The following is a 15,704-nucleotide window of genomic DNA, read 5'->3' as shown; positions in this document are numbered from 1 at the left end:
GGCCTGATTTTTGTTTCCTGCAGAATGGCAAAACGTATAATCATTATATATTCAAGGCACCTCAACAAAACCTTTGCTTAGCTATGTGCATATTATTTCATTCCTCATGGCCCCCTTTTGAGGTTATTAATCTGGATGACTATTTGAAATAAACAACAGAAAATCAGCTCTGAGTATTACTCCTCCTGTCTTTGGGGCATTACAAGTCAATTGAACTGTCTAAATGAGTTATGCCTGGAATTAAAACATCCATGCCTTAGTTTCCACCAGTGCAGCCCTGCGCCTTTAAGATAATCCTGCGACTGCAGAGTTGCATAACTCGCACTATGTTGTGTGTGCAAGCTTCAGTGCTTACAAAAATAGGAAGGGATTCAGCAAATTAAAATGTTTAGTAAACAAAGTTGTCCAAAGGGAAATCATTAGCAAAACCAGATCCTCTGAAGGTGCTCAGTGGAAAGTAAAATTGCTTCATTACATAAAACACTAGACACAGTGCATACTGAGTTCGACACCTGTCGGAGGGGTAGGCTGAAAGAGAAACAAAGGATTTCTTGCTCCGCAACAAAAACATATTGTTTTTCTCAGTGGGCAGTAAAACTTAGATATCATTATAGCTGTATGTGCAGATCTAGAGAGAGGCTTATTTATTTATTTTATTTCGGCAAACTTTTCAAATGATTTTCCACCCCCAAATAGACTTACATAAAAAATCCTAAAATATAAACAATAATAGAGTATACTGTAAGAAGCAGATTAAAAGGATAAATTAATATTGAACAGGGGAAATGAAAAATTGTCTGGAAAACTCACTCTCCCCAAAACACTGGTTGTATTCAACTAAGTTTTACTCAGAATAGATCCATTGAAATTAATTAACATGACTAAGTTAGTTCCATTGATTTAACGGGTCTACTCTGAGCATAGCTTAGTTGAATGCCACCCTATATCAGTAGCCAAATGAAATGCAATTCTGCATGCACAAACACAGGATTCATGGTGTTCAGTAATTTATTACACTACATATAAAATACATCCCCAGACAGTTCAAGTGCATCTAGGCAACCCAAAAAAACAGACATTTGGCACATACAGGCTGTGCTTGAATGTAATGGTAATTGTTTTAGCATTCTGAAAATAAGCTGCAGGTGAAGTGTCACCCTCCTTTTGCAGCAGCAAAGAGACATTTGGATGTTTTTGCCTTTATTGCAAAGTAATTATAGCTTCTTATGACATGCAAACCCTGACGAATTCCCCAGTAAAATTCTATTTCCTATTCCAAAATACAGTATTTCTCATTTGGCAGTTGATCTTTGATAGTTGACATGCAACTGGTTTTAGTAACTGCAAGTTGACATGCAATGGGATTTAGTATTCAAGTGTATTTTCTTGACTACATGCAATGATAGTCAACATGCAATAGTAATTAGTATTTGATAGTTCACATGCACTTTTTGTTAGGATGTGACTGCATTGCACTCAAGGCAGTTTACAACTTTATTTTATCCACATTTGTTGTACTACTGACATAATTCAATATGTGGGAGAAACAAAGACCCCCAACAAGTCACAAGTGCTCAAACTATCATATTTCGAATGAAAATTTGACCTCAATATATAGCTTCCAAATTTGAATTGTTTTGAAATTTCATGTCCACAACAAACTTTCAGTGGCAGCCATTAGGAAGAAAAAGTTGGGGAAAAAAGAAAAACACTAGCGGGCATTGCTAGAAAGACTTGAGCAAGATCATTCCTATCAAGATTTTGGTCCAAAGTGATTGTCCAGCTATGGAGTTGTGTTCATTCTATACTGCAGCCATCCAATAAACACAGGACCGCCCCCCCCCATTACATCAATCACAAAGATGCTGCCACGAAAAGCTTCAGGGATCCCTGTCCACTACATTTAGAATCATAGGGTGTGCCATCCCAGCATAGTGTGCCTTCATGTGATGGCATGGATCTAAGCCATGGGTCAGCAAACTAAGGCCCGGGGGTCGGATCCGGCCCAATTGCCTTCTGGATCTGGCCCGCGGCTGGTCTGGGATTCGCCACATGGATCAGTGTGGGGATTCTGATCGTTTGGGCTGCACCAATTCCACCTCCCTCTCCCTTACACATACCGTGGCAGCCCTCCTCCCTCGCTCCTCCTGGCTTCTCCCTGCCCTGCCTAGAGGAGGAAGGGGGCTGGGCTTTTTTGAGTTGCGGTTGGCTGAGCTCCATTTTAAGCAGCCCCTCTCCAGAGCCAGCCCTTTCATGCCACTCATTGTTCCTCCGCCACCGCCAGCCCCTGCCACTCGCAGGGGAGGGGTTTCTTTCAAAATATAGTCCAGCCCCACCCCCAAGGTCTGAGGGACAGTGGACCGGCCCCCTGTGGAAAATTTTTGCTGGCCCCTGATCTAAGCAGTGAGAAACTGTAAATGTTCTCTTCTGGGTGAGGATTCCTCACTAAAGTATTTCATGGCAGCATCCCAGTGGACAGCATATAGTCCGCTGATGATCTTGGTGTAACCCACCCTGGGACCTTCTAGTGAAAGGCAACTGGTAATAATAATAATAATAATAATAATAATAATAATAATAATAATAATAGGTAAGCCACCCAGAGTGTTTGGGGAAACCCAGCCAGATGGGCAGTGTATAATAATAATAATAATAATAATAATAATAATAATAATAATTTTTAGACTGTAAATGTGGGGGCAGAGACTGTGTTATTTTTCTTGATGTGTACCAGGGACTAAGAACCTTTCCAGCTGAAAAGCACAATATAAATGCTTTGAATAAATAAATAACAAAATGTTTGTTGGCTGTCCTTTCCATACTTCTAGAAGAACTGTGTAGCTCTCCTTCCCTTCCCAAATCTTTGTCGGTGTCAGCCTAACAGATTGTGTTTTTCCTTCAGTGAAAGTTAACTAACCTTGCGATACTGGCTTGCCAATTAAGTGCTTTTCTCTATCCAGTAATGTCATTTCCGTTCCATTTGACCTACATGTTTGGAAGCAATCTTCTGTAACGTTATGCTTTGGACCGTTTCAGGTCGGAGTATACCAAAAAGGCAGACATGAAAAAAAAAACTATATAGGATTGTTAGCATTCACCTCTAAGCATTTTATAAAGTGAGTAAAAACACTTATTTTTTTCAGAAGGATGGAATGTCTATTTGAATGTTTAAGATGATGTTAGCACTTTTTTCATTATATCCTATTTTATTTCAGTATTGTAATCTACCTTGAGGGCCATTTCACCAGATAAAGACAAGATACAGTTAGTTGGTTAGTAAGTTAGTCAGTTAGTTAGTCAGTCAGTTACTTAGTTAGTTAAAGTTAGGTCCAACACTATGGCCACAACCCTACAGGATAGAAGGGGTGCTTAATTCCATTGATTTCAATGGTCTTAAGCAAACCTAATTTTGTGATGGCTTGTGGCCGAGATGGTAGCAATCCAAAAGACATGCATTTGCACTGATGTTTTGTAGGTGCACATTTTGCCTCACATCCATTTTTTGTTCAGAGCTAACCCCAGGCACATGTGCAGCTTCTCCAATACTTTTTTTAAAAAAGGTTTTGAGGATTGGACACAAGCTTTTTAGAAGTTTATTAATCTGCATGTGCTATTTTCTGTCCCACCCTCGGCCACATCCTCTGTACACAGTCAGCGTAATATGTTGGCCAGAATGCTAGACTTTTCCCGGAGAGACCAGCCTTCTCACTCACAAGCTCCATCCATCTCAGTATTGTCTGCACTGACAAGAGATACCAGGGACTGGATCTAGAACTTTCTACATGTGAAGCATTTGCTCTACTCATGAGCAATGCCCCTTCCTCTCAGTTTAAACTCCTTCGCATGGTTGCTGTGAGAATAAAATCGCCAAGCGCCAACTATGCCACCCTGATGGAAAGGATGATGATGGATGATAAAGCGCTTGTGCTGTCAAAACCTTTAAAAAAAAGACCCTCAGGGACTTAATAAGAATTGAAATGGAATTTTAACAACAAGTTCTAATCAAATTGCATATTTGGTTCAGCAGAGTTAGATTACTCATCTTCAATCCACTTGGAAGAATCCACTTTAAAAGAAAAAGAAAAAGCAAGGAGCCAGGGCGGGGACATATATATTTAGCTATATTTAGCTTCTCAAAGTCATAACTTTGTGTTGCTTTACTTTTTAAAACAATAACAGCAGCAGCTTTGAAGGAACTTCATATTTCAACTTTCATTTCTTCCCAGACAGGTTTTTTTTTTAATTGTGCCCAATGGTAGATTTTTAAATGAGCTTCCCTAGGTGCTTGGACTCAGATTGGGGAAGTTGTTAAAAGCAACAACAGAAATAGTAGATTTGGGGTTTTTGTTTTTGTCACTCAGTATACTATTTTACCTCCAATTAGCTCCATTTTTACCTTTCCAGTCTTATTGTGTGTACCAGAGGCTGCTTCACTTCACCAGCTGCCTCTGAAATAATGCATGCTGGAGGTTTGAAAAAAACATTGCTCGCTATAAACTCTTATTTAAAATCCTCATTTGAAAGTGACTTGCTGACAATGTCTTTTGTCAGTTGCATGGTTTTGTCCTTCACACTTCCTTTGAAATGCTGAGGAACAATGCACACATAACACACAGAGTGTGTGTGAATACAGACAGCTATTTAGCACAGGCACCCCCAAACTCGGCCCTCCAGATGTTTTGGGACTACAGCTCCCATCAGAGCCTAGTGCTTTTCAATCAGAAGGTCGGCAGTTCAAATCCCCGTGATGGGGTGAGCTCTCGTTGATCAGTCCCTGCTCCTGCCAACCTAGCAGTTCAAAAGCACGTCAAAGCACAAGTAGATAAATACAGTATTTTTCGCCCTATAGGACGCACTTTTTTCCCTCCAAAAATGAAGGGGAAATGTGTGTGCATCCTATGGGGCGAATGCAGGCTTTCGTTGAAGCCTGGAGAGCAAGAGGGGTCGGTGCGCACCGACCCCTCTCACTCTCCAAGCTTCAGGAAGCTCTGCGCAACCCTCGGGAGACCGGCTCCGAGGGTTGTGCAGAGCTGCCTGCAGTCCCGGGCTCAGCGCAGCTCTGCGTGGCCATCAGGAGTGGGGCGCGAAGTCCCTCCCGGCTCCCGATGGCGGCGCAGAGCTGCCTGCAGTCCCGGGCTCAGCGCACTTCTCCCCATCGCCAGCCCCACAAGCTCGGGGGACAGTGGGGAGGCCGAGCGCGCCTTCCCGCTGTTCCCCGACCTGGTTCTTCCAGCCCTGCACCTGGGGGGGAAAATAATTTTTTTTCTTTATTTCCCCCAAAAAAACTAGGTGGGTCCTATGGACTGGTGCGTCCTATGGGGTGCAAAATACGGTAGGTACCACTCCGGCGGGAAGGTAAATGGCGTTTGCGTGCGCTGCTCTGGTTTGCCAAAAGTGGCCACATGATCCAGAAGCTGTACACTGGCTCCCTCGGCCAATAAAGCGAGATGAGCACCGCAACCCCAGAGTCGTCCACGACTGGACCTAATGGACCCTTTACCTTTACCTAAATGATTGCCTGGCTTGGCCACAGGATTCAAGGAGACTCACAGACCTGTGTAGATCTACTCAGCTTTAACTCCTATTGAGGGGAAAGGGAGGCCATGATCCCTACTACTCACAAACATGCCAGCCAAACTGTATTGGCTGTGCTTCAGAAGCTATGTGACACAGAATTAGTGCTGTGTAGTGGTTAGAGTGAAGCTCACTGAGGGATTGCTGTCTCTCAACTAAACCCAACTTACAGGACTGCTGCAAGAACACAGTCAGGGCCGTCTTTACCCAGGGGTGCAAGGGGTCCAAGGCACTCGGGCGCCAAATTCTGGGGGGTGCCAGGCACCTGCTACTGAGCCCCCTAAGCTCTTAACTATCTACCTGTTATGAAATAATGAATAATTTTGATCAAGCTAGAAAAACAAAATACATATATACCTAGGTGTTACCAAAATGTATATCTACTGTTTCACTAAAGGTCTTTCAACTTTGTGCGCTCCTTTACCAAAGATGTGCCACACCAGCGGCGACACTTGTCATTCACAACGGCGTGGTTTAATTTCATCACTTACAGTTCAAATTTGTTTAGAGAAATTGTTTAAAAAATAATGTTCATTTTTGCTAATTGTTGGCATTTTCTTTGACTAACTACTTAGTACTTAGGGCTCTACTACACATGGGTTTCAGCACGTGATTTTAGTTTTCCATTTCTGCAAAAACACGCCTAGAGCACACACTATGAATTCCGCAAGCTGCATTTTTTCTTCATTTTACGACGAATGCTAAGCGAGAAACACATTTCTTTTTCCTCCCTTCTTTCATAAACAAGAGATAAGGCGTAAGCATGGTGTCTGACATAAGTATAATAAAAGTTAATTTGGGGGCTAAACTAAATTTGGGGGCGCTGGGCGGATCTTTGCACCCCGGCGGCACATATGCTAAAGATGGCCCTGAACACAGTCAATATTTATTTTCCTGTGTATACCACTTTGAGCTCCTAGGAGAAAATAAACAAGCTGTATGAACGGCTTGAAAATCCTGACTGGAAAATAAAAACCCACTGTCCAGCTGTACATATTCCTGTAGGTAACTGTACAAGAAAGGGAGCATTTTTTTAGTTAGCAAACAGCAGCAGAACTGCTGCAGCAATGGAACAGTGTGATTCTGCTAGACCCACCACTCAAAGGATGCAAATGCCCGAGTGAACATGCCAGAAATTTGGAAGGGAAAATGAAATGTAACAACCTTGAAAATACAGCAAATAAAAGACAATTCATGGTTGATATTCATCCCTGCTGGCACTTAATCAATAGAATCCATAGCCTTATTAATACAACCAGTGCCAAGCATCTGCTGATAGAACACATTTACTGACTGAACACATAATGGCTATATTCATTTTTATTTAATTATTTCCTGCCAATATTGTACCACCTGTTGTTCTCCATACTGAGAATAAGAAAAAACAACACACACAAACACAAAATCTGCTTGGAGGAATGCATTCACCTACAACAACGTTTTAACTTGATGGGGGGGGGCAGGAACCAACTGACTTGTACTCAGTGGGCCCCATCTTAGGGCTGGTTCATGCACAAATGTTCCTCAGGCATTTTGGAATTCAAGGTTAAATATTATCATGTATTCATCACCTCTCCCCCATTATGAGATCCAGTCTTGCTTATTGAGTCACAGCTATTGCGCTGCTGCTCTTTGCCTGAGAGATACAGTACTCTGTTTCCACCGCCACCCTGTTACTTCCACCTCACTGATTCTTTGTGCTCAGAAAGCATGTGGGCTGAGGTGGTTTGGAGAAAGGAAAGCTCTTCCCATCGACTCCTGCCCTAGGCTTAGCAGTAAGTCTGAGCTGGCTACAAATACAACCGTTTCCTAAAGTGCCTATAAAGTTTTATGATAGGTTTAGCAAGTTAATGCCATAAATCGCCACACTGCATGATTCAGAATAATTAATTTAATAAGTGTGTCATATGAGGAAAGTAAATAAAGGGGGAGAAGGGAATGATCAGTGAAGCATATAGGATTGAAAGGGAAAAACAAAATCGCCAGCCAGCACAGAATATTAAAAGCTTGATGGACTTTTTTCTTCTTCCTACCCTGCCCCAAATCTTCCTTCAGCTACTTCTTTTTTCTTTTTTCTTTTTTTAACTTTTATTTTGCTTTAAACAAGTACATATAAATATAGACAACCAAAATTACAAAGGAAAATTCCTTAATAGTAATGAAAAAAACTTTAAAAAACTACGAAAAATATCAAAATACATGACACAGAACATAAGCAACTATGGGAAATATAAAAGAAAAAAAAGAAAAATAGAAAAAAGAAAAGAAAAAAGGAAGATGAGCCAAAGCAGGAAAGCTCATGTATTGTACACTTCCGTCAAGCTCACAACAGATCATTATTCTCATCAATTCTCTCTATCTGCATTCCAAAGGAATCCCTCATCTTGGTATCAGGGAGCATTTCTCTATGCGGTATCATTCTAAACATAGCCAGGTCTTTCTTGTTGAGCCCTTGTCCCCTTAATAATCATTTAAACATTCCCATTCTTCTTTCACCAATTTTTTAGGTTTATCTCTTATTACATCTGTCAGCTTTGCGAGCTCCAAGTACTCGCACAATTTGACTACCCATTCCTCTTTAGTGGGTGTATTTTTATCTTTCCAGTGTTTTGCCACTATAACCCTTGCTGCTGACGTTGCATAAATAAATAGCCTAGTTTTGTTTTTTGGGAATATTATCTGAAACCATTCTAGTAAAAATTCTTCTGGTTTCTTGCTAAATGTAGTTTTTATCAATCTCTTTATCTCTTCATAAGTCATGTTCCAAAATCTTTGTATCTCTAGACAGGACCACCACATATGGTAGTATGTTCCTATCTGTTATTACATCGCCAGCACTTGTTATTGTTTGATTTATTTATTTTTGCAAGTTTTACAGGGGTCAGGTACCACCTATAGTACATTTTCATAAGATTTTCCCTTATAAGGAAACAAGCCGTGAATTTTATATTTTTAGTCCATAATTCATTCCAGATATCGGGTTTGATCATATGTCCCAGGTCCCTCCCCCATTTTACTGTAATTTCTTTGATATCTTCCTCCTTTCTTTGCCAGTTCAAAAGTAGTTTGTACATTTTTGAAAGTGTCTTTTGATTATTATATAAAATATCCTTCTCCAGATAGGATATTTTTTTGTCAAATCCTTTGGTTCTTTTATCCTTTTCAAGGGCAGCTTTTAGTTGATAGTACTCCAGCCAGGTTATTCCCTTCTGTTTCAATTCGCTTAGGTCCTTTATTTTCGGATCACTACTTGTTTCCTCTACTAAATCCTTATATGTCAACCAATCGCTGTTCATATTTATCCTGTGAACCGACATACATTCCATTGGTGGCAGCCACCATGGTGTTTTGGTTACTACTGATTTTTTACTCCTCTTCCATACTTCATATAATGCCCTTCTCACAATATGATTTTAAAATCTTTTGTGGGATTTAACCTTGTCATAGCCTATGAAGCCATGCCACCCATACACAATATCCCATCCCTCCAGATCTAGGACTTCCGTGTTTTTAATGAATATCCAGTCCTTAATCCATGTCCAGCTCGCTGCCTCAAAGTACAGTTTAAGGTCAGGGACCGCAAAGCCTCCTTTTTCCTTCAACTCTGTTCATAGCTTAAATTTTATGCATGGTTTTTTCCCTTGCCAAATAAACTTGGCAAGGTCTTTCTGCCATTCCTTAAAACACTTTACGTCTCTAATTATAGGTATTGTTTGGAACATTTTATATGTGTGGGTTTTTTTGGGGGGGGAGTGTTATTTGGTTGTTTTTGTTTTTAAGTATTCTGTGTTTTTATATAGTGATATTATCTTGTGAACTGCTCTAAGACCTGTGGGTGTGGAGCATTACATAAATTTAATAAGCACTACTACTACTGCTAGTACCACTCTAGCAATAAGAACTTCACTATTTAGAAACATTTGTGTTCAAAGCATACAGGGGACCTTTGTATTCAAAATCCAAAGAGTGCTATTAACTGTAAATTACAGGTTCACTCATACAAGAACCATTTCATAAACTTTTTTTTTAGTGGAAATGTGAAAGAACTCTTCCAAATCATGATGATAAAAGTTTGTGGTGGAGCAATGAAGGGATCAGGGGGGGAAAGTGTTTTGGAGGTTGACTCCACCATGTGATCTAACAGTCAGTGCTAATCATGAGCATTTTGTTTAATATTTCAATTACAACAACCCAACAATCAATTCTACAAGACATAACACAGAAGATATGGGCAGGGCTAGTTTTGTACAGAAGCAGCATGAATCTGTCACTTCAGTCACCAGATTTCAGACAGGCACGTTTTCCAGCCTTTAGCTGTGTGTTCATTTAAAAACAATATCAAGTGACTCCACAGCAGGGATGCGGGGCCACCATTTTGACTTTTCCTTCAGCTGTGGAAATGTGAAAGGCAAGCATTGCCCATGGGCAACTGTGACATTCCTTTGAAGCTGTCCCTAACTTTAAAATAAAAATGTTGCCTAATGTATATGCAGAAACAAGGCATACAATATTCTACGCCAGATTAAAATATATAATTGGTTACTAATGCTCTATTTTCACCTGATAACTGCAGTAGGATTATCTGGATTATCTGAATAATTATATATAGAAATTGCTGGAAAATATGACATCACAAAAAGGGGAAGTCTGATCTGTGGGTTAAATACCTCCTTGCAGGAGACTTGGTACTGAATATAGATTGGATGTTTTGCTATTAGCCAATATCTTGCATACAGCTCATCCTCTCTGCAGGTTGAGGGCCCATTCACAAATTTCTTCCCTAGAAGCCCCAAACTTCCTGAAGTCAACCCTGTATATAATACTGAGTATCACTAATTAAACTGTACTGATCATTAGAAATACCTTTTCTACTGAAACAGGATGTGTTGTTACCAAAATTCCTCTCTTACTTTCAAACATAATGCAAACTTTAATCACAAGCGGGAATTTTATTATTATTTAAAACAGCTTCTACCTGCAAAATGTATACAGTTTTCCTTGTCCTCACACTTCAACATTAAACATATCCTCCATGTTTCGGGAGAACCTTCTTAGTGAAGCTCATTTTTTATCATTTTATAACTCTTAGCTGTCCATTACAAGTTTCTCTGATAATCACAAAAAAGAAGACCTGACCTCTTGTGGTTTCCGCTCATTTATGATCAAGAATAATATTTTAAATATTTTCTCATTTCTCCCCTCCTGGAATGCAGTGGTGATTTGCACTGCTATTATTGATGCCAAGTATATTAACACTTACCGGCAGTGTTTGTGGGAGCCTGTCAGGGTTTCAATGACAAAACATTCCCCATCGTTGAGACAGTATGCAAGATCCTTATCTTTGCATGGCTTAAAGTGCTCAGATTGTTCAGTGGAGTATGTTGTGGTATCTGGAGAGAAAGAACAATGGAAAGAAAATGCTGTCAGTATAGGAAAACATAGTAGAGAAGTATGCCCTTGGCCAGGTTGCCAACATTTGGTTTCAAAAAACAAGAACAGGGATGGTAGAGCTAGGGGATAACCTGGACTGGAGATCAGTGATGAAAACATAAGAAGAGCCTGCAGGATCAGGCCAATGACCAACATCCTGTCTACACAAAGTTAAACTGTAAGACCAGGAGTACATTCAGAACAGCATCTAGCAGATAAAAGGGTGAGATCCATCAGAATACAGGGTCTAATGTACTGTAGTTCAGAGACAGAGTGCATAGTTTGCATGCAGAAGATCCCAGGTCACTGGAAACTCCAGGCAGGGCTAGGAAACACTATTGGCTGAAACATTGCAGAGTCACTGCCTGTTAGTGTAAAGAAAGCACACTCTCCAACATTTCTCCAATGAAAATAGTGGTGCCCTATTCCAGAGTAATAACAATCACCCTGAGACCTGCAGGTAGAGGGCAGTATACAAATTTTAATAACAAGAAGAACAACAACAACAATAATTTAATTATTTATATCCCGTCCATTTGACTGGATTGCCCCAACCACCTTCCAACATATATAAAAACATAATAAAGCATTAAACGTTTAAAAACTTCCCTATACAGCAGGGGTCAGCAAATGTTTTCAGCAGGGGGTCAGTCCACTGCCCCTCAGACCTTGTGGGGTGCTTGACTATATTTTGAAGGGGGGGGGGGAATGAACGAATTTCTATGCCCCACAAATAACCCAGAGATGCATTTTAAATAAAAGCACACATTCTACTCATGTAAAAACACACTGATTCCCAGACTGTCCGCGGGTCAGATTTAGAAGGCAATTGAGCTGGATCCGGCCCCCGGGCCTTAGTTTGCGTTTGCTTACCCATGCTATACAGGGCTGCCTTCAGGTGTCTTCTAAATGTCTAGTTACTTTTCTCCTTGGCTCGGGGGTCACATACCTCCATAGTCTCCAACATTTCTCAAATGAAAATAGGGACTACCCTACGGAAAAACGGGACATTCTGGGATCAAATCAGAAACCGGGACAGCTTCTGTAAATATGAGACTGTCCCTTGGAAAATAGAGACACTTGGAGGGTCTGGAGAAGCTGAGATCACTAAAATATTGCCTAGAAATACTTTTTCAATTCAATCCCTTTAGGACTGGAAACACCCCGGGGTTATGGCACATATTCTACAAACAACTATGACCACTTAATAGCGATAGTAACAGAGATCTCAGTAAAAACTGAAAGTTGCAGACACTGGACTTCTCATCAGAGACAATGTAGTAACCCTACTAACCCTAGTCAGTATTATCCCAATACTGGAGTCAGCCAGGTTGCAAGGTGAGAGAACTTTTAATTACCACCACAATCATTTCCCTTTGTAGCTTTACTCAACCCTTTTAAACTGTGATAACTTGCCAAGTTGAGCACATCTAGAAGAGGGTAACTGAAATGCCATGCAACAGGAGAGAAACCAGGGCCCCTTTTCAGCTGGAATTCACCAGAACTGAGTTCCAGCACCTCTCAGGTGGGCACCATTGCCATTATAAGAGAACAAGTTCATGGTGAGTTCTGACACCTCTTTTTCTAGAAAAATAGCACTGAGCGGGACTACCGACTACCAAACAGCAAAGACCAGGTAAAAAAAATATATGGCTGCTTAATGTGGAAGAGACATTTTTTTAAAAGCTCTCTTCAGAGTTTGCTTTATGTTGCATTCATTGTAGTTACAAGACGAAAAGGTTTTCCACACAATATGATTTGTTTGTTTCTCCCAAGACCACACATATTTTTGTTACAACATCATTTTGAAAGGGGATGCTTGGAACATGGTGCTCTAAAGAGAATCAGAGCAAGCACATTTTTAACTATGAAAGGAAAACCACTGCAGGGATTACCGAAAACACAGGTTTCAGTTTTACAAACTGATCTCTTTCAAGACGATTATTGCAAAACCTTGTCCTCTAAAATGTGAACATGACACAAGTCACTCTGTATGCTGGGTCCTACAAAAGAAAACATTCAAAATATATGGCATGGTTCTCTTGTATTGCCTAACTGATGACTCTTCAGTGCTCAAATTACAGTCACATATCAGCTCTATGGGAGCTAAATACCCCTTTCAAGAAATCAAATGTTGCAAGTGAACATTCAGAACCAGCCAGGGATCCAGCCCCAGAAAATCCAGCACAGATAAAACTAGTACAGTGGTACCTTGGGATGTGAACGGGATCCATTCCGGAGCCCCGTTCGCATCCTGAACAGAACTTAAGATGCAACAGTGCGTCTGCGCATGCACAGATCGTGTTTTGCTGCTTCCACACATGCGTGTGACATCATTTTGACCGTCTGCGCATGTGTGAGTGGTGAAACCCGGAAGTAATGTGCTCCATTACTTCTGGGTCGCCGCGGAGTGCAACCCAAAAATACTTATCCTGAAGCATATTTATTCCGAGGTATGACTGTATGTAAGAGGGGAGGCTACAACACATTTCCTCTGACATGTAGTAGTTGTCAGGGATGCCAACAGAATTTCCTGGGCCTAGTACACTGCACGTGGATTGGGCACCTTCATTCCTTGCCAGCCACTAGAATCTATTGACAAGATCTGCTGCTTATGTGCATATATTAGCTAGCATAACCTACCTGAGAAGGCTGTTGTAAATATAAAAGACAGAGAAAAGGAAAACATATACAAGCTTAAACTCCTGAGTAGAAAAGCAAGATACAAATAGAGATCACACAGTTAAACTATGAAATCGAAGCCTCTACTTTGGGCCATGCCCGTATGGAGGAGTTGTGTCTACTCTTCATTATGCTCAAGGCTACATTCAACTTCCTTCTCATGCTGGCGTTTACCTCTCCCGGAAAAATCTAGAAGCAATCCTTCCCTATATTGCCTATAGTCCCTAAACACTCAGGTGCTCCATGAAACTAAAGCTAGGCTGCGACCAGGCAGGAATGGAACCAGGGAGCATTTCAAAAGTGTTGGATGAAAATGGTGAAAGGGGGAACACATAGCTTTAGTGATACCACAGCAAGAGGATGTATACCCTGAACATCTTAGCTAAAGTCACCAATTTTCATCTCCTGGGTGCACTGAAATTTCAGGAAGGGTCATTTGCAAACAATGTTCTCATTATTTCCACAGTTGCCACACCCTAAAACCTTCATTGCACATGCCTGAACAACAGCTACTCTGGCTCACCATCCTCGATTAAGTCAATGCCATTCTGTACATCAAGATAGCCTTTAATTTTCCATTACCCATTTACCATGAATTCCTTCGCCAAGCTAAATAGTAAGAAGTTACGTTCTATTTTTTAATCAGCACTTTTAAACTGCTGCACACTCAACATGCAATACAATGACAATCCAATTCCATTCAATTAGATTTCATCTGACAGCCACTCTCTGGTGGATATAACACCATATTATGGGGGTGGGGTGAATCCTACTTCTGGAAATGTGAAATTATAGTAATTTCAGGAGCATCATTCTCTTTATAGAAGGGCAGCAAGTGCCCAGTGCCCTGGTAGTCATTCAACTGTAATACAGTGCTTTCATTTCTGCACTACAAAAATAAGCTTGACAACCACTGGAGATTTATGCAAAAGATGGGACATTTCCAAAAAAGGCGGTGGGGGTGGGGAGAAAACCAGAAACTGCCAGCACAGTTTTGTGGAATATATTTCATAAAATTGAAAATGGGCAAAATATTAGGTATACTGGAAACTGACTTTTAGAAGAGCTTATTGCTTATTTTCCTTAGAGAGCTTTGAAAGTAGTTTCTGTTGTGGCTGCAGATGGACAAGGAACTTATAAAAGGGCTGAGAGTAGTTTGACAGAGGGGGTTTCTTCTCCATATAAATATTTCATTTTATTTTATCCGTTCATTATTGACTCTGGTCAAAACAAGTATTGTAGGGTTTCGTGACAATATCCCAGAAGAAAAGGGGAGGGGATTAATTGGTGTGCTGTGGAGTGTCGTAGGGTTAAAAATTAACTATGTAATATCTGGATCACTTTATGAAAATATTGCCCCAAAGGGCAAATGCAGATCAAGTGTGCAATGCAGATGACACCTAAACTTTAAATCAATCAGCTACATGGAGGTACAGATTCCAAAAGAACCTAAATAATTTGTATGCCTTATGAAACCTTATTAAATATATGCCCACTGAAATAATTAGTAAAGAACTGAGAAACTGAACAATCTTAGGTGGAGTAGTGGAGGGGGTGAACATCAGTCCTCCCCCAGCTGTTATTTATGTTTCAGGTGCTTCTGATTTCAGTTCCAGAAAAAGTGCATGGGAAATGGCAAACTTTCAGGAATAACTTTAGTTTTCAGAATATTTTCAGAATGGACGGCTTGCTTGTAATTTACTATAGAAAATGATAATCCGGGGGGGGGGGGGAGGGGAGTCCACATCTGAAAATACATATATTATGAAGCTTTGCAGTTGCACCAATTAAATTATATAATACTAAAGAGAAGCCTTCGATGGAGGTGAACTGACAGGATCAAATAATTTTCCATCGTAGGCACAACCTCATATCCATATGACTGCAAAACTCTGCCATATGTTTTGGTGCATAAAAAGCATGGCAATCTAAATTAATCCCAATTAGATCCCCACAATACCCAGATCTGCCCTTCTACAGCATGGACAAAGAGGCACAATTTAGGAACTGGGAAGCGG

General features: G+C 40.6%; 1 protein-coding gene across 3 annotated transcripts in view; it reads right to left on the bottom strand.

Moving 5' to 3' along the window:
- Positions 1-15,704, bottom strand: part of NRG3 (neuregulin 3) — a 579,635-nt gene that overhangs the window by 327,781 nt on the left and 236,150 nt on the right. For all 3 annotated transcript variants that reach the window (XM_083740396.1, XM_083740397.1, XM_083740398.1), the window contains exon 2: positions 10,835-10,964. In XM_083740396.1, coding sequence (XP_083596522.1) covers positions 10,835-10,964 — 130 coding nt within the window. The remainder of the gene's footprint in view (positions 1-10,834; positions 10,965-15,704) is intronic.

The sequence above is a fragment of the Podarcis gaigeae genome, assembly GCF_964106915.1.
Source record: "Podarcis gaigeae genome assembly, chromosome: 5".
Lineage (NCBI taxonomy): Eukaryota > Metazoa > Chordata > Lepidosauria > Squamata > Lacertidae > Podarcis > Podarcis gaigeae.
This window is presented reverse-complemented; position numbering and strand designations above follow the sequence as displayed.